Source organism: Cyanistes caeruleus, chromosome 10, assembly GCF_971803275.1.
Source record: "Cyanistes caeruleus chromosome 10, bCyaCae1.hap1.1, whole genome shotgun sequence".
NCBI lineage: Eukaryota > Metazoa > Chordata > Aves > Passeriformes > Paridae > Cyanistes > Cyanistes caeruleus.
Genome location: NC_141710.1, coordinates 9,694,643 through 9,714,237, shown reverse-complemented (window position 1 = coordinate 9,714,237; position 19,595 = coordinate 9,694,643). Strand labels below are relative to the sequence as shown.

Sequence of the window (19,595 nt, the reverse complement as noted above, 5' to 3'; positions counted from 1 at the left end):
ATTTTAATGCTGCTAATTCTATTCTTAATCTACTTTAAGTAATACTTTCAAGTGAGCTTTCTAAAAAGATGCCTATAAGTGCTATTTAATTTTAGTATTTATGAGTATAACTGTGCAACTCAGACTTCATTACCTGAGAGCAAAATCTCTGTTTTATACTACAGAAGTTGATCAGCGTCTCACCCAATCTCCCCAAACTCATCAGTTCGATGAACGTACAGCCACCGAAGGAAAATGAAATAGTCCTGCTAAGTGGATTGACATCAGGAAACCTTCAGGCCGATTATGAGGTTCCCCAGGTAGGAGTCAACTCATTTTTAAATCACATCATGTCTGTGAAGGATGAAATTTGGAAAATGGGGAAAAGGAACCTGAAAGGAATGACCTGAGATCAATTTGAGATGAGTGTAAGTTGGCAAACATACAAACAGCAGCCTTTGTCACACAGATTTAAGTGTGTGGTGCACGGTGTGGGGACACACAGCATGTACCCAAAGACAGCTAAGAGATCCTGCTATTCCCTCTGGATCCTGCACATGTCTGGGTTGCAGCTGGTAATGCTTTGAGCCACATTAGCGCTTGGTCCTTTGGAGGAGGCAGGCACTGGTGGCAGAGACTGATTCGTAAACCCAGATTTCAAGAGCAGCAGAAGGGCAGCAGAGGGGGAAAGAAGGAACACTTCTGTGCATAGAGCTGGGCCAGGGCACAGCTCCTACAGACTCCCTTTCCAGTGGTCTTGCCACTTCCCACTTTCATTCCCAATCCATCTTCACCTCCCAACTTCATTAAAACTGCAGAGTTACCCTGGAGTACAAAACTGTCTCGATAAATTTAAGATGTGAGCAGGTATTTCCAGGTTTGTCTGCTGCAGATAAGAAAAGCAGGAAATTTTCTTTCACTGAAATTACCTTGTGTACAAAAGCCTTCCTGAAGAAGATCCTGTGACAGCTGTATTGCAAAGATCACTGAATTTTATGGTGTACCAATAAGCTGATCATTAAAGAGAGCAATTACCTGGTTATTGAGTTTCCTGCCGCTTGTGACTAATGGCTGAATTTAGAATGTTTAACAAATACAAGCACAAGGCTGTGGTGGGTGAGGTGGAGCTCCAAACCCCACATGCCAAGATGTTGCAATACACACAGGGGTATTCTGAGACCCAAACAAGGGTCATATTGGGAAATACCCAGCTCACCTCTGTCTGCACAAGCCTACAGACTGCGACTGACAGCCTTCTCATAGAGAGTGGAGGCAAAAGACAAACAGGAACTAAAAAATTCCTGTCAAGTAAAGCTTTACATTGAGACTGGATGAGATTTATTGGCCAGACATGCTGCAGTCATCCTATTGCTTGGCTTTCAGAGAAATTCATTTGTAAGGTGACTGGCAGAGTTTTTGTACAAGGATTTTTATGCCGCTGCTCTCAAGTCATTTTCACAAATACAATCCCACAAACTGTGGATTGGGGAAAAAGCAGGAGAATGTCTGATCTAACACTGCATCTGTTTTTCATAACATTTTTCACAATATGGTGCATGCTCGAGCCTAATTCAATTCCATAGCAGCTATCTAATTTATCTTTTCTGTTTTAACTGACTAATTTATCTGGTTTTCTGTTCAGACACATTTTTTAGGTAGAAAGGAAGAGCAAGCTAATAAACATGCTAATCCAGCATAACACTCATCCCACCCTATTAGTAGATATTTGGTTTGCATTCAGTCAAAGACAAAAGGTCCAGGAGGGGATCACCTTATGTAAGATACTGTGCAAATGCCCAGGGGGTCCAGGGCATCTTTTGCACAGCCTAAAACTTCTGCCACAATCCAATCCAAAGCTGGTCCCACTCAAACTGGCTCTTTCCTGGGAGCCTGAGTTCAAAGCACAGCATCATCAGCTGCAAAAGCTTGGCTTTGCTCAGGGTACAGCCATACAGCAAGCGTGGTCCCATGCAGAGACACTGACTCAGCTCTGTTGTATAAATCTCCAAATGTTTTAATATCAATAAAATGAGGATAACAAGAGTTCCTTTCTCTCAGTTTCTGTCCAACTTTCAACTTAATTGTACAGCTTCTCTAGAGAAGGCAGTTTTATATAAAGGCTGAGCACATTATGCACTGGAGCCCCATTTCCAGTGGGAGGTTGTATTGGCCTGAAATAATGGGGCTTTGGACAAAGAGGGAATGAGAGGAAGAGCAGCAAAGAAACAAAAGAAAACATTATTTAAAAAATGGTCTGTTGGAACATCTAGAGGTGACCTGCTCTTTACAATTTTATCAGCCAGTATTTACAGGGCTGTCTTCAAACAAGCATTGCAACAGGAATGATTATGCCTACAAACAATTCCCTCTAGAGAGGTAATACCGGGTAGCGTGAGGCCATTAATAACAGCATGTCAGATGACTAACATCAAATAAGTCTCTTTCATTAAAACAGCAAGTTGATTGAAAACAAACAACTTGGGAATTTCAACAAAATTGCCAAGTATCCCCTGTGATACAGCTAGGTTCTCTACTAAAACACTTGTATACCAAAAGCTGTCAGTCCAAGAAATCTTATTTTGGCATATGTGTAACCACACACTGTTACTAACATTGAAATGACAAATCGTATTGCATCTTTGCAACAGAACATTCCCAAGATATTTATAGAGAGGGAAGCTTAAAATAAGTTTTATATTTTAATTGAATAACTGAGATTCTTTTCCCTTCTAGTGTCCTTGGCTGGCAGATGTCTGCTTGGTTCAGTGTGCAAGGGGGGACAGGAGGAACAGCACAAGCTGCATCATTTTTGAAATAAACAAGTTTCTGATTGGACTTGAGCTCGTTCAGGAGAGGCAGCTGCAGATAGAAACTCGTGTCCTAAAGCCTGAGGATGACACGAACTGCTCCGTGTCCTCAATAGAAGAAGATTTCCTCACAGCCTCCGAGCACCTCGAGGATGACAACGAGGCTGATGAATATAAAGCTGGTAAAAGCAGGGGGGCAAACATAATCCTGCTGTTGTTCGTACTGCAAAACAGCTATAGCAATGCTGACAGAATTTGCACTTGCTGTAAATTCATGCATGTGTAATTTAGAAAATGGACAGCCATTCATATTTTTAAATTTTTGTTCAAAGACAGGGTACATGGCTGTGCAGTACTTTTACAGAGTAGTAATGGAGTGCAAAGTTATGCAGCTCTTTTCTTTTAAAAGTCATAAGTTACTCTACAACTATTTTTTTTATTTTTTTCAACAGGTCATGAAAAGTTAAATGTTTCAGAAGCATCTTCAGATGTCAAAAAAAATAAAGGAAAGGGACTTGAAAACATTCACTATAGAAAAGCCAGGTTGCCACTCATTCTTGAAGGGAACTGCAGTAATAAAGATAATGCAGCTACTCAGGTCTCTGAAACTGTGAATGTTGTGGCTGAAGATGGCATCTCACGACCTGAAGATAAGTCAGACCAGGAAATACTGTGGCAGAAGGAATTAACTGAAAAAGGTACTTCATCATTTAGTACTGATTTGACTAGTGGGGTTGAAAACTCAGCACTCATGTTAGAAGATGTATCTGTAACCAAAATGGCTAAAGAGGAGCTGGAGCCTCAGGGTCACCCCACAATGAAACACAGCAGCAAGACAGATGGGGAAGATAGCACAGGTATCAGGAAAACTGATCCTCCCTCCCAGAACGAGCAGGCAACCACAGGTCAGTATGCTACAAATTTAGCAGAATCTGTTCTGCAGGATGCTTTCATTAGGCTGTCACAGTCTCGACCAAGTTTCAGTGAAGAGGCTGCAGTCAGCATTTCTGTAGGAAGCTCCTGTAAGTCAGAAGATGTATCTGCTTCCCGGTCATGGAATGAACTTCCAAAGATCGTCATAGTGCAAAGTCCAGACAGTTCTGAGAATGTCCCTGACTGGCCAGGGTCTGCCTTCCCCAGCCTGAGCCACTGGGCTGAGGCAGAAAGCTCTGCTGAGGTTTCAGATTACTTTGAGGAAGAGCATTCAAACGGACATGACCAAAGTGCACTGGAAGTGGCTCTGGCTTGTGCAGCCAGTGTCATTGGAACCATTTCCAGTCCCCAGGCTGCAGAAAAATTCCGCCGGGACCAGGAAGTCACAGACTGGAGAAGTGGAGTGGTTGCTAATGAAGAGGTGCACGCAGCATCCTCACAGCTCCTTGACAACTGTGCTGGCACAGAATACTCATTCCCATCTGCGCTCTGTGGCATGACTCAAGTAGCAAGTGCTGTAGCCATCTGTGGCCTGGGAGAAACAAAGGAGGAGAAGTACCCTGCAACTTCCAGTGGACTTCTGTCTGCTGCCCAGGCTTCTGCAGCCATTACTCTGCATTGCAGCTTAGCTGTAGGAAGCAGCATGGAGAAGCTGAATGAGAGCATTGCAGAGGCACTTCTCAAAGAGGCGTCCGTAATTCTTACAAAACCCAACACGTACAAAAATGTGGGGCATTTTATGGAATCCATAAATGGGAAAATCATTGAAACAGCAGCAAGACCACATATTCCACGTGCTGATGGAGTAATCAGGGATGAACTTGCACAAAACTTATCCAATATTATTCTACGACATTCTATGGAAGAGGTTAGGAAGAAGAGACAGCTACGAGTCCATTCAGAGGATGGCTCAAGTACACAAGACATTTTCACAGAGACTGCAAATGAGTTGCTTTTTAATATAATATATTTCACTTGCAAGAAAATGAACGATATAAGGCAAGTCGAAGAGTGTTCTCCTCTCTTTTCTGAGGGCACAAAGGCAGAGAAAGTAACAAGAGCAGAAGGATGGCCAACACTGGGAACAGCTTGTGAAACTTCACAGAGCCCCCTTGATCACTCCGCTTCTAAGCCATTCGGTACATCCTACAGCACCAGTACTAGCAAAGATCTTGAAAAGGTCACAGGCACTTGCAAGAGTAGTATCAAAGATGTAAATAGCAATGAAGGTTCCACACTGAATTCAGAACAGAGTGGAGATACAGGGCATAACACATTTGGTGCAAAAACATCTCCCAAGAAGAGATACCTGAAAAGAGCTGCTCGAGACTGTTACAAAGCCCCAAATCAGAATAACAATCATCAGAAGAAAGACTACAGATCATTTTCAGACAGAGAAAATACCTTTGCAAACAGTGAATGCAGGCATGGTGTTCAAGAACAGCTGTCTTCTAGTGCCACCATAAATACAGAAAACCAAGCCAAGATTAAGTGTGATCCTGTGCTAAATAATGATGTTCAGCTTAGTTTGTCTTTGTTAGGAAACAAAGAACATGTCTTGCTTCCTTCTCAGCCTGCGCTACAGGTGAAAAATTCAAGGGACAAATATTGTATAACAGACTTTGCAGAAGAATTGGCAGAAACAGTTGTCTCTATGGCAACAGAAATAGCTGCCATTTGTCTAGAGAATTCAAATGGCAAGCAACCCTGGTTCTGTGCATGGAAGAGAGGCAATGAATATCTGATGACCCAGAGTTTATCATGCAGAACCATGAAAAGGAAGAAGGAAACCCATACCAATGGTTCTGTGGTTCGGAAGCACAGGGCACCTCGGCTTAGTGAGATCAAAAGAAAAACAGATGAGCATCCTGAGCTAAAGGAAAAGTTGATGAATCGGGTAGTAGATGAATCTATAAACCTTGAGGACACACCAGATTCAGTCAATCTCTTTGCAAATGAAGTGGCTGCCAAGATCATGAACCTTACCGAACTCTCCATGGTTGATAGCATCTGGCAAGGTCCAAACCACCCCAGGAACAGACTGCACTGTGAAAGGTGGAGCCGAGCTAAAGCCTCAAGCTGTGAGAGCATACCAGAGGAGGACTCAGATTCCAAAGCCTCTTTCAATACCCTAGGTCTCATGAACAGCTTTGGTCACTCGCTGAGCCAGACGAGTTCTGTCTCAAAGCAGTCTAGTTGTGAAAGTATTACAGATGAATTTTCAAGATTTATGGTGAACCAGATGGAAAATGAAGGAAGAGGTTTTGATTTATTACTGGATTATTATGCAGGAAAAAATGCGAACAATATCTTAACTTCTGCCTTACAACAGGTAGCCAAGAAAAATGGCCATCTTAATGTAAGACCAAGTTGCCCATCCAAACAGTCCAGCACAGAAAGTATAACAGAAGAGTTTTATAGGTATATGCTAAGAGAAATCGAAAAGGAAAATAAAGACAATCCATCATCCTCTCGGAATTCAAAGGACTGGTGTGGCAGTTTGCTGGCACCCTCTCTACGGTCACCTTTCTGCTTTAGGCAGTCGTCCATGCCCGACAGCAGGTCCTCAGGATCTAGGCTTACAGTGAACGTCCCAATTAAAGCAAATTCCTTAGATGGGTTCGCCCACCATCGCCAGGATTCCTTAAATGTACAGCCTGTCAGTACCGTGGCTTCTGCAGGGCTCTGCAAGTCTGACTCGTGCCTGTACCAGAGAGGCAAGACTGACCAGATCACAGACATGCTGATCCACGAGACATGGGCCAGTTCTATCGAGTCACTGATGCGCAAGAACAAAATCATAGCAGATGAGGCAGAGGCTACAGAGGCAGAGCAGTTTTACAGTGATTCTCCACCACATGTGGAACAATATGCAAAAAGACTGGCCGCAAATATTGTTGAAAGCGGCAAAAGTTTAATTGTTGTCCAGCAGGATTCCTTTGATTATACAAGCCGAGAACATGTGCTGGAAAGCAAACATCCCCAAAGCACAACCCAGATACTGCCAAAACCCACAGTGGAGGAAATAAACTTGGATGAGAAAAAAGAGCATGTGAAGAGCCCTGGAAGCCTCCCTGCAGGACAGCTCAGGGAAGTGCCTTTAATTCAGATAGAAACTGATCAACGAGATGAGCCAGACAAAGACTCTGAGTCCTTAACTTCATGTGGCTCATCTGGAAAGGGGCATCAAAGCAAAGAAAAGCCTCCAGAAGCTTTGGATGGGAAACACATGGTTCCCAGTTCCCCAGTAAATAGGTAAGTGACAAAACAGCAAATCAGCACATTGCTTTGGTTTTTGGTTCATTTTCCCAGTAAAAATTATTTTGATAAAGGAATAAGATAAGCAGGCTAAGTTTTGACTACAGGTTTCTTTTGGCATAAAACCACCAATTGTGTCACAGTAGTACTTTCTGGAGAAAACTTGTATTGAATATGACATTATGGTTTTAAGATTTAAATCTAATACTACACAGACAAGTTCTCTCTCTACAGATTTAAGTCACACATAAGACAGGAAAGATGAAGCTTAAACTTTTATTTAGCGCAGGCTGATATCTGAACTAAAAAACAGATAAAAATCAGTGCTATTGTATAACAGAAGATAGCAGGATTTGACCTGTAGTTCTCTGCTATGCTTGTTGCAGGTAATGCTTTGTGTACCTGGAAACAAGACCAGACATCTAAGAGCTTGAAGTTTAACTTTGTGTTTACGGTCAGGAGCTACAAATAATAAAAATTCTTTAGTGAAAGAAATACAAGAATAAAAGTAGCCCTCACCTCTTAGTTCAAGACTTCTCTGTTAGTATTCAGATAGGGAAAAGAAGAGCATTTTATTTTAATGTCATTTCATGGCGTTTACATCACAGTTTATCACCCTCTCAGTACAGCTGTACTCCTTTTGTAAGAAAATGTGCAGCTTGCTTTTGTTAAGGTAAAGTGTGGGCCAGCATGAGAGTGCAGTGCAAATGCAGAGGATTGCTGTGGGTGCTCTGAGGTGAAGGGAATGCTCTCTCAAGGCATTGCCTCTTTATCACTGTACTTCATCATATCTATTACTTGAGTGGTATCTAAACTGCCAGTCTCTGGGAGCACTGCAGCACCCCATTATTTCAGAGTGGCAGAAAGAGTGCAGGTGATAGTGTTAGAAACCATTTTGGAGCTCATTTTATTCTAGGCAGTGCTGTGTTTTGGCATTTGACAGAGCTCTGCTTGAAGTGAGAAAGCACAAGTGCTTTCACTTTTTTCACTTTTTCTCTCTTGAAGTGAGCAGGTAGATAGATTGTAAGACTTTCCTGTGTATGGCAGCAATTAGGTGGATAATTACCGTGGTGTCACTAGTCTTTCATACTGACTCTCCTGCGCTAATCTTCCTCTTCCTTAAAATGCAACCTGCTTTTAGTAAGATAAATATAGAAATTCACTTATTTGGAATCTTGACTGCTTGAAAATGAAGTTATTTTTGCAGTTTACGAGCCCTCTTATAACTTTTCCTCTGCCTTTGAAGCAGAGTTCCCAACATGGCTATGACATGGATAAAGCAATAGGGTTGGTAGGGCAGAATTAGTAAGCAGGGGCTACACCTGCCTGAGCATCTTGGCTCAGCAATGCCGTGCAGTTCTGGTTCACCTTGTCTCCATTTCTATCCATTGGCCTCATCTGAAGTGTGAAATGCAGAGTCCTTCCAAAGCAATCTCAAATGGAAGCTGCCCAAGTGCTCTCCAGATGTGCTCGTATCCCTGCTGGGAAGGCAGAGCCTCCAGTGCTTCTTCACACAGATCTGAACCATTTGTTGCATGGCTGTCTGGACTAAATCTAGGCTGAAGTGAAAACCTAAAAATATATGTAATGGAGCTATAAAAATATCAGTAGAAATTGCTTTGATCCACTCCTACTGCATGAAATTACTTGCTAGTTCAGATACAGGCATATAGGACTCCAGGCAAAATATCAAGCAGACATAGAGTCAATTAGGGAAAAAAAAGCCATGCAAGCCTTCAGCAATGAAAAAAAGCTGGGTTTTTGTACGTAGGCAGTGCAACAGAGCCAGTCCTGTCACAGTTACACAGAAACTGTTCCAAGTGACTGTTCACAAGTGGGGAACTGTCAGTTCAAAGCATCGCTGGTGTGAGATGTAATTGCATAATGAATCAAACAAAACCAAAAATGCCAAGAGACATTGCCCACACAAATCTCTTGCGTTTTGGACCAGGTATCAGGAGCTACCTGTCCTGTACTAAGAACCTGAATAACACCCCTGCCCTGTGGCCTGGCTGCTCAGTGCCCAAGAGTCAGAGAGTGCAGGGGCAGAGTCCTGGGCCCAGGGGCTCGGGGGTGACAGGCACAGGGGTTTGGCAGAGCTGACTGCCAGGGGGAGCAGAGCCCCAGGCAAGCAAGTCCCATTCTCCCTGCACAGGCTGCATCTCTCTGTCATCCAGCATTAATGCAGCAACTTCTGAGAGTGAGAGCTTGGCAAAAAGAGATACCCACAATGATATTGTCTCAGTATCAGTATGCCTAATCAAGGTAATTACTCAGGAGCAGTAGAATTTCTGGAGTGATCTCCTGCTTTAACTGAAGACAGATGCCTTAACCATAACTACAGATAAAGGTCTGAAGGCAAGAATTTCTCTAGAGAGATTCTGCAGAGGATTGTCAGCACAGAACATAACATTGCTTTAATCCTAAATTGCAAATGCAGACTATCCAGTGAATATAATAAAACTACAGTTTTGCTTTACTTGTTATTCTGGCACTACAGTGATATAATTATTGGAGGCATTAATTATTATTTTTCTTTGTATCAAAAGCCCAGTTTAGCTCTAAAAACTTAGCAAAAATACAGTTTCTTTTTTTTGTTTCTGTGTGTGTTTGTTGGGAGTACATGTACACATATGTGGCATACACTCGTGTGTGACATGTCAAATGTGCAGAATTAGAAAGCATTTTCCCCTTAACCCTGTACTTTCTAAACTCAGTCTGGACTCCATCTTCAGTCTGGTTTCTGACTGTTGCACTATTTTGTCCTTCCCCAGCCCAGGAAATGAAGATCCTAGGGACATGGCAGACTCAGAGTCATTAGTGATTCACAACCCACAATGCTTTCCTACTTTCACTTCTTTGGGATCTACAATTTTAACAAAGTAGAAAACCCTGTCAAGAAACCCATTACTCACCCATTAGCAGGACAGGGATTTAGCAGCAATATATATTTCCAAGAGGTGCTGTCATTCTGCAGTAACATAAACCACATATTTCAACCACTGATTGACTGAAGTGTGTTAAGCAATAAACCTTTACAGTGATTAGGTTTTTTATATATGCTAAATGTTTTTGTTAAAGCTGAAACTTTTCTGTGTATACTTAAATCTAGGTTTTGTGTTTATTTATAGCAGTCATAAGAAAGTCCTTTTCTAAGAGCATCTCAGGCCATATGTTCTACTGGACTCTATGTATAAATTATAAGCTTGTCCAGTCTTTTGCATGTCTGTAATTCTGCAGCTTGGTTGACTTTAATGAGCAGCATTGCCTGAAGATTGGTGGCACCAGTTAGTTTGCCTATATTACAATATCAATGTGCCTTCCCTATCATCCTGCCAGCAACAGTCCTCAGAGCAGATCGGATGCTGAAATCATAGGAGAGACAAAAACAGCTGAAGAATTTCCAGCCCATCTCAGCAGCAGTGAAGAAAGCACTGGCAGCTGGTCCCAGCTTGCCAACGATGAGGACAATCCTGATGACACAAGCAGCTACCTGCAGCTCAGCGAGCGCTCCCTGAGGTACCCACCTTGTCTCTGCTCACTGTAGGGTGTGGTCTGCCCACCAAGCCTACCCTGCATCAGCAGTGAGAGGCAACAGCTTGAGTCTAATGGCAGACTTTATCTCTTGATTTTTTTTAATAAGGGAAAAAAATTACCTACATTCTGCTTCTCAGCCAGGTCTTTTTAGTATTGGTGAGTAACTCGATTCAGACAAAGAAAAAACCTCCTGGCACCACTGAAGTGTCTCAGCAAAAATGCCACTGGACAAGCTAATTGCTACAGTCTTTTTTTTTATTTGCTGTTTGCATAATGTTTATTTTGGCACCTCCTTAGCCAAAATTGACAAGACTGCCATTCCCATCAGAAATCCATGCACTGAGAACAAATATTGAGCCCTGATCTGCTTAGACTGGCAAAGGGTCGCAAATTAACAGAGGATGACCATTTTTTCCCTATGTAGACATAAATTCAAGAGCTCCTACTACTATGTGCTCATTTTGTTCCACTTCAAGTCAGGACAAATGTTTGAAAACGTTATTTAGTTCTTGGAGTTCATATAGAGTGATAGTAGTTTGACTTCAGCCCTTTCACAGCATCAAACTGAGTAAGGTTTTTCCTTCACATGCTCTTAGACTATATTTTAAAATATTATCAAGTAATTACATCTTTCTCTTGAGTATTAAGATGACAAGGAGGGAAGACATTATGGTAATGAAGCAGGGAAAAAAAAGAATCTCTGTCAGAAAGCACTGTTGGCTGGCTGAAATTACTGAACAAAACATGGCTGTCAGTGCAGCTGAACATTCATCCTGCTATTACAGTATCAACCTTTAACAAAGTCCTTGGTCTGAGGGAGCTGAAGTATTGCACCTTTCAGCTCTGTACTGGAACAGAAATTACTACAGCAAGTCTGAATGTATGGCATGCTGACAATGTCTCAGAACATTCTGACAGGGAAAGGAACTGTCTAATCAATCCTTCTAATGTAGGGGAAATACTATTAGTTTGTTTTCCAGTAAAAATTAAGTGGTTCACCATGACTTGCCACACAGAATTTGTTCATGGCAATTGAGTTGCGGCCAGCAAATTCAAAACCTGTCCATGAGACTATTACAGTATCTGCATAAACATTCACTGTCACATTTATAATGATGTTATAAAGTGAACTGGTAATATTTTTTCCAAATATCCTCAAGTGTGCTACTTCATCCTTGTGAAGAAGCCAAAGAGAATGCTTCTGTGTATTTGTGGTCCCAATGAGCATTGGCTTTGATTAAAATCTCAGTCTTTCAGAGTAGTCAGAAACATGAGGGGCCATCTCTGTATCTGTGGGTTCCATCAGATCCCAAACAGTATTTGGGGTATGATGTGATACCCTGAAACTGCTGCATGGTTACCCATGTGGACTCACCCTACAGGTAAGTGTATGATGGGCAGCCAGTGCTTGAACTCCCCATGTTCAGAGGGAGCTGGATCTTTGCAGGTTTCTTGCAGGACATCTCTGTACCCGCTAATCCTTCTTTTCAAGGACTTGGGCAGACTTAGTTTTATTTTGAGGCCAGGTGTTCATTGCATAAGCCATTCACAAGAAGAGAGCCCACCTTTTTTTCCTCCAATTTACAGCATCCCTTGATGCATTGATGCACTTGATACATGCTCAACCTAGAACTATTTTAATAAAAGCCTCATTATTTTCTGCAGACTAGCGTGCTTCATTCAGGGAACCACTTGCTGAGCACAATTGATTTTATGGAACAGGGCTCCTCCCCACTTTGCTTTGTACAGAAATAAATTTTTAGAAGATGTATGGAGACATGTTCAGCACAGCTTGGCACTAATACTTAAACTTTTGCTTTGTCAGCAATGGCAACAGCAGTACAGCTAGCAGTCTTGGCATTATGGACCTGGAAATTTATCAGGAGAACGTGCCATCTTCTCCTATGATTAAGTAAGTAGTCACTGAAGTGAGACTTGATGTTTAGTCCAATTTTAACTGCAAATCATTTACGCCACCAAAACCGTGCCAAGCCCTGCTTTGCACCTGCTGCTGTGCCTGCCCATGGTTTCAGAGAAAAGCACATGCAGGTGTCTGTGCAGAGTGAGGCCACCAGACAGTGAAAAATTACAGGAAAACCCAGTCAGGTGGATCTCTTGAGAACACAGATCCATCAACCACCCTGTCTAAAAGACAGTTCTCCATGGTATCAGTTTTCTGTTGTTGAACCTTCTTCTCTGAATAACTTCAAATATTATCAAAACTCTACTGTAATACCGAGGAAGGTCAAGCAAGTAAGGATCAATTAAAAGCTGTTTTAAAAAAACCCAATAGCATTCTTTCCAATACTAATAACAATAATAATTTGGCCCACAGTACATCTTACCTATTGTTTCTGGGAATGTTTCTACTGAACATGCAATTCAATTATCAAGAGATGTGCGAGTACATCCTGCCTAAAGATCCTGGTACAAGCTGCCAGCTGGTGAATGTCATTATGCAGCCAGGGCACATCCACTGCACAAACATACAGACTGTACATCACATACTGAACATGGGAACTTCCTGAAGTCAGTGACATCAAAAAATTGTCACAGCAAATTACAGACATTGGAAATTCAGCATTTCCACCCAGGTTATGAGACTTGCTGTGTCTTACCATAATGTCGTTTGCTTGTCATTATGTGAACTGTAAAGATACACAGGTCCTGGTGAAACGTAATACGTGACATAACTAATACAAGTACTTCATCCTGCTACGGAAAAATGCTGCAGTTCAGTTTTTCCTGATTCACAGATTAAATAATGAAATAAATTCAGCATTTTATTGTTTCATCCTATGTAACCTTTTTCTTGCAGTTTTCTAGGTCTTGCATTGAGGGAGAAGTTTATTCATCATGAAGCAATATTGTAGACTGTTCCTAAGTATGACTAATAAGCTTTGTTGTTGTTTGTTTCTAAGTGAATTAGTAGAAGAAAAGGTTTTCCTTAAAGAACAGACAGAAAACACTGAGGGTAAGTTGAACCATATCAATTAAAACATACAGTTTGAAGATAACACAAGTAATTGCACAGTAACTGGTGGGATTACTTTTCCAGAAAGTACTTCTGAGCTTTCAGTGGGAACAGCCAACTGTCAAAAGGACCTCCTGGTGATAAACTTTGATCTGGAACCAGAGTGCCCTGATGTGGAGCTGAGAGCCACCTTGCAGTGGATAGCTGCTTCTGAACTTGGAATTCCAACTATCTATTTTAAGAAATCTCAGGAAAACAGAATTGAAAAGGTAGTGTTTACAGATACGGGCATACTATTAATGTCTACATACCTGTAGCAGTTATGATTTACTGAAGTTATTGAGCTTAAAAGCAGATGCAAAAGCATCTTCATTACAGCAAGATGGCAATTATGCTTTTTATGAAAGAAAGGAATGAGAGGACAGGTGTATCAGAGCTTAAGGTATGTGAAACATGTAGTAGATTGTCTATGGCATAAGAAAATGTCACCATGAGACCTTCTCCAAAGTCTCTATAGCATGCTTTGACAAATCTATTCCCTTTTTTGCATTAATGATACATTAAATACTAATGCCCAAGGCAGAATTGACAGAATCCTTTATGTGGCTGCATTTGAAAGGCTGCACATGGTTTACATGGAGTTCAAGTACAAAGGTGTAAAAAATAAGAATAAAAAACCTTTGTGTGTTAACATCACAAGTACAATGTTCTGCTACTTAGTCACTATAATGTGAGACATTGTTTGGACTTAAGATTTTCAGTCCTTATGCTTGTACTGCCTTGCCTGTAATGCCAATTACAGCTGCCTCAGGTTGGTCTGAACTTGTACCCAGCTGTTCATAAATTGCTCCAGCTGGGGATACAGCTTATGAGCACAGAAATCTCTTTCCAGAGAGAGTGGACAGACACAGACCACTGAGAAACCTGCTGAGGTGTTAGTCCAAGCCAGAGCCAGGAGCAACACTGAAGTCCAAAACAGCCACAAGTGCAAACTCTCTATTCCTGAATGATCAGCTGGTGCTCCTTTATAGACCCCACCAAATACCAACCACAGCATTTCAGGAAGGACCAAAAGAACCACATTTCCAAGATCAGCAAGAGAGCTTATAGGCTTTAAGACTTAAAAACATGTTAGTATTTAAGTCAATTAATGAAAAAAGTATTACAAATCAGTATTTTGGTCTCTTATGGGAAGATCATTTTGAGTAGCAGAGATATTGTTTGATTTTCTTGAGTACATGCATTTGGGAATCATAAACATAATTTAAAATGCATTCAACAGCAACAGTCCAAATTGCATCTAATTAAAGAAACAGCTGTCAGCTTTACCCATGTGCTTTGGCAAACAGTTAATTCAATTGCAAAAATACACTAGAGAATAATGAAGCACATCCTGCCTACAACAGCGTTCTTGGAAATCACGTGCCTATTAAATATCATTAAAATACATATTAAAAGTTTAGGCTGCGGTATGTAAATAGCAGACAGCTACACTAACTAGAGACACAATCTTTTCTTTTGTGCTTTAAAACTGGAAACAGAAGGAGCAAACTAATTATTGTGAAATTCAAAGAAGTGAAAAGCTTTGATTTTCATTTATGTGCTTCAGAAGAAAAAGGGACCAGATGGATGACCCTGTGAAACCCATTATTAAGTACCAAGTGGACAAAACTCAGGATTTTTTTAACAGCTGCTTAAGAATGTATATTTAATCTCTTGTTTCTCTGGAAATTAAAAAAAAAAAATACAAATGCTGATACTGTGTTTAAAACACAACTGTGATAAATGTCTTCATGTGACAACATTTTACACAGAATTCCCTCTCACCATTACTATTTCAATATTTAAAATACTGTGGGATGTGCATATGGAAATACAGAAAATTAAATATAAAGTGAAATATAGCTAGTGGTAATGCAAAAAAAATTTAAGATGGATAATCACACTTCCATGTTTTTGACAATGAGTTATTGCTAATATGGCAAATAGTGATCCTTTATCAAACTGACTTTGTCTATTTTTATTCTTATTGCAATAAATAAGAAATAATTGACAGAAGCAGTTAATTTAGAAAATGTCATGAGAGCCCATCAGTCTTTGGGGAGCTATGGAACTTGAGAAATGAAGTTTTCATAAATAGCAAGAACGTTGATGTTGCTGTGCACTAAGAAGTGTCCACTCCTTCATACAGCTGTGCATTTACAAAGGGTGGGCTAACAGGGGTTTGTGTGCATGCATTTCACAAAACCTTAGGAAATGTTCACCAGATCCTGAGTGTATTTCACTGTGGTTATTTTTATTTAGTTTCTAGATGTCGTGCAGTTAGTTCAGCGGAAGTCCTGGAAAGTGGGGGATATCTTCCAAGCCGTGGTACAGTACTGCAAGCTCAGCGAGGAGGGCAGAGAGATCACACCCAGCCTGTTTGATTGGCTGCTTGAATTGGGTTAATGAAGTTCACTGGTTCAGCTTTACTGTTTTATTCCAGTTTAAATAAGCAGTGGTTTGTGTAACGCTCTGATTTCTGAACATCACTGAACAAAATGTGCAAAGATGTACAAACTCTACAAGAACAGCACAAGTCTGTGCCACAACTGACCCAGGAGCAAAGTGAACCTGTGTTTATTGTGTCTTTCTGTGTCATGAGGGACTCTTGACGTGTTGTGCTATAGGATGCACTGTACTATGAGGGGATGGATTTTTAGCCTTCTGAATTAATGAACTACACAGTAAAGGCTTAATTATCTAATATATTCCATTTTCATCAATTTGATTAAGTCAGGTAAAATGGGATAGTACCCTAACATTCAGTTTTAAAACACTGATATTTGTACAGTTTAACTGTTAGAAGCAGAGTGTGTTTCAGAATGCCTGGAGACACCCTTGTCCCTAGATAAGTAATATTTATGTGTTTTTTGAAATCTCCCTAATCTGCTAAGGGGTAAAAGCTTTTGAACACTTAACACCTTTGCAGTTGAGACAACACAACAAAAAGCTGCTGAAAACACATTTTAGTTTCTTCCCATGTGTTTCTTTCTCTTCCATAGCTGTTCCTGATTACTGCAACCTTCCCAAAGGAATAAAATCCAGTCTCAGTTACTGTCCTTAAAAAACTGATTCCTTTTCCCTGGGAAGCAGTGCAGTTCAGTATAGCCACACCTGGTAGATTCCTGCACACAGCTCTGTGAGCCAAGGCAGCAGTTCTCAAGCCCTGTCCTGCCCCAGCCCTGCAACCTTGGGCGAGTCATTTTCACCTCTGTGCCTCAGTGTCCCTGCCTGGCAAAGGGAATCATGATAGTACAATTGTTACCTAAAGTGATTCTGTTGAAAGCACTATGTAACAATCTATATATATCAGTTAAAAGCAGTGAAAAAAGTACTATTTTAATTTTAGTGTAATCGAATAAATTGTTAATGAGGTGAAGAAATACATATCTGAAAAGAGCACCATCTTGTCCTAAAAATTTCAATGTTAATTTTTGTAACTTGCAAAAAAGCAAAATGTTTGTTAAAATTTCAGCAGACATACATGTTCATTTTGAAGATAACTGTTTGGACTATATGTGAGAGTTCACATTCCTATAACATTTCTTTAACTGTTTGATAAGATATACTCTGCTATCGTCCTGTTGAGATGATCTGTTGGTATTGTGCACTTAGTAATACATTCTCTCAACTCTGCCAAAGAGACTGGGTGTGAATTTAAAGGTAAAAACAACTTATGACATCACAGCTCTTCTGCAATTTGTTTTTCTGAAAATACTTACTTTTCATCTCTCTACCCAAATAGAGGAATAGAATACCTGCCTGCTTTTCCCAAGAAAAAAAATATTTAAGAGAAGTTTTATTTTCCATATAACAGTATATGCTTCTGTAATATTTCTTGGAAAAAAACTATCCTTTTGCACTAAATATTTTTGAAAATTTTGAAGTAGTTTTAAATAATTTATGAAAAAGAGCCATATTCTCAGTTTTATCTTTAAAACCATTACAAAACTTGCATGATTGCATCACTTATTTGTTACAAAATACAAATTGTTAGTGAATCAAAATCTAATGTGGAACATTAAATAATGTGAGTAATTCTCAATCTACTCTGCAGTATAAACAGAAGAGGAGAGGCTGCTTTACAGTCAAAATAAAGGTCAATTTATTGCAAGCACTGAACATAACTGGGGTCACTGGGCCAGCCCCTAAGAACTGCTGAGTGTCTGTAACTCCCACTGAGTAGCAACTCTGAATGCTCAGCATTTCTGAGGCTGAGAGCTAGTGAAAAGCACCGAGAATTATAGACTTAAAGTGCTTTGTTTGAGTGAATAAATGGGAAGGTGTATTTATTTTTAAACCAAATAGAGTTATTTGTCAGTATACAATTTTTTGTTGTGATGGAATAAATGTTTACAAAGCACAAATATCATGACAGAGTTGTAACAGTGTGATGCAGTTTCTCTGTACAGTAGTTCTTAATGTTGCAATTTATTCAGAAATAAATTTACGTTACAATGTGTGTCCTCTTTGCCTTCCTAAAAAGTTCACAAATGAGCTATAGATTTTTTGCTATATTAAATATCTGCCTGCCATGCCTGGAGGTTCTCAAACTCTGCTTCTCAGTGATGAATCTGATCCATGGCTTTAACCAAAACAAGCCAGAGAAACGTCCAGGTCTTACCTCAGTGCCAAAGCTACTCGGGTTCCACAATTCCTTCAAGAGATAAAAGGCTAAACATAACATTCTTAGTATCACAATAAAATAAAGATAAATGATACCCTGATTGCCCAGAATAACTCCCTATGTATAAACCTCTATTAGTGCTCACTCTGGCTGCTTTCAGTACCTGCAAAAGTGAGCAGGAGGGTGGGGAGACAGAAGTTCAGGAGTTTCCTCTCCTTGTGTAAGTTCACAGGGGCATTTACTGCAATATTGCCTAGATACCACAGGTATTTCTACTGCTACACAGAAAAGGAAACCATCACTTCGCTGACTAAATCAGAAAAGCATTCATCCATTCTTCATTTTTTCTGTTTTTTAGAAATGGGTATTAAATACTCCTAAATAAGAAGAACATATAGCCTTAGGTAAAATCTCCTTCTACATGAGCATGATGCAGGTTTTTAGCAACATCAGGGGTGGTTGCTCACTTTCTCTCTTGATAAAAACTAGGATATGACAAATTAAAATCAGATGAGCCAAATTCAAAGCAAACAAAAAGAGATGAGGAATTATCAAATGAGAGGATGCGAGACTTGTAGACAGGTTCAGGTGGGAGCTGGAGAAGTTCTTACAGGAGATGTCTCAGGGGATGCTCTGGCCATCAGAGGTGCCCCACGAGAGCAGCAGCCACAGCTGCAGTGCTCCCCTTCCTGGAGGCGGCTTCAGGGGAAGGCGAATTGTCACCCCAGGGTTGAATCTAACACCCATATAATGAAGAGCTACTACTAGCTCTCCTACTCTTCAAAAAGCAATTCTGTATTTGAATTAGATATTTAAAAAATTCATTTTTAATGTTGTGTTTAGGTTTCTTTTAATGGGAGGTTACTAGAAGCTGAAAAACTATACTTCAATTTTGTTCATACCACTGAAAATTTTTATGGTCCTCAAAATAACCATTTATGGTCTGTGAAAAAATAGTCACTTGTTAAATTCATAGATAACTTTTCTGAAGAGGACAGTTTTACAGTTGCTCTTGGCCTGTTTCATGCAGAGCTGCATGACAGACAACCATAGGAATGCCACTGTGAATCCTGAACTCCACATTTCAAAATGACAGAGAGAAAAAACCCACCAGTCCATTGAAATAAAGAACCCACATGACCAACTTAAATAAAACAAATTGCAGCTCAGAAGGGAAGCACATCCATGCTAGCCAATTTAAGGATTTGAGCCAGAGACATTCCTAAACCTTCTCCACATACAAGCATAACTTATAATGCCACTAGTTCAGTTTTCCCAACCCACTCTGAACCCAGTCACCACAAAGAACAGGCCTCAGAAGGCATCTTGCAGCTGTGCAGCATTTAACAGGACAGACACTTATATTAGATAGCTGGACTATCAAACTAATTGAAACAATTTGCAGTGAAGACTGGGCTGGCTGATGGGTATTGCATCC

The 19,595-nt window shown here is 40.4% G+C and overlaps 1 protein-coding gene across 10 annotated transcripts in view; it reads left to right on the top strand.

The window, feature by feature from the left end:
* SPHKAP (SPHK1 interactor, AKAP domain containing) overlaps positions 1 to 17,992 on the top strand; it is a 64,431-nt gene extending 46,439 nt beyond the window's left edge. For 9 of the 10 annotated variants that reach the window (XM_023933191.2, XM_023933193.2, XM_086844893.1 and 6 more), the window contains 8 exons: positions 165 to 299; positions 2,713 to 2,968; positions 3,239 to 6,974; positions 10,317 to 10,496; positions 12,340 to 12,426; positions 13,436 to 13,488; positions 13,573 to 13,757; positions 15,793 to 17,992. In XM_023933191.2, the coding sequence (XP_023788959.2) occupies positions 165 to 299; positions 2,713 to 2,968; positions 3,239 to 6,974; positions 10,317 to 10,496; positions 12,340 to 12,426; positions 13,436 to 13,488; positions 13,573 to 13,757; positions 15,793 to 15,936 (4,776 nt within the window). In that variant the 3' untranslated portion in view covers positions 15,937 to 17,992. The remainder of the gene's footprint in view (positions 1 to 164; positions 300 to 2,712; positions 2,969 to 3,238; positions 6,975 to 10,316; positions 10,497 to 12,339; positions 12,427 to 13,435; positions 13,489 to 13,572; positions 13,758 to 15,792) is intronic. The other variant, XM_023933195.2, reaches the window with a different exon arrangement.
* Positions 17,993 to 19,595: the final 1,603 nt, after the last annotated feature.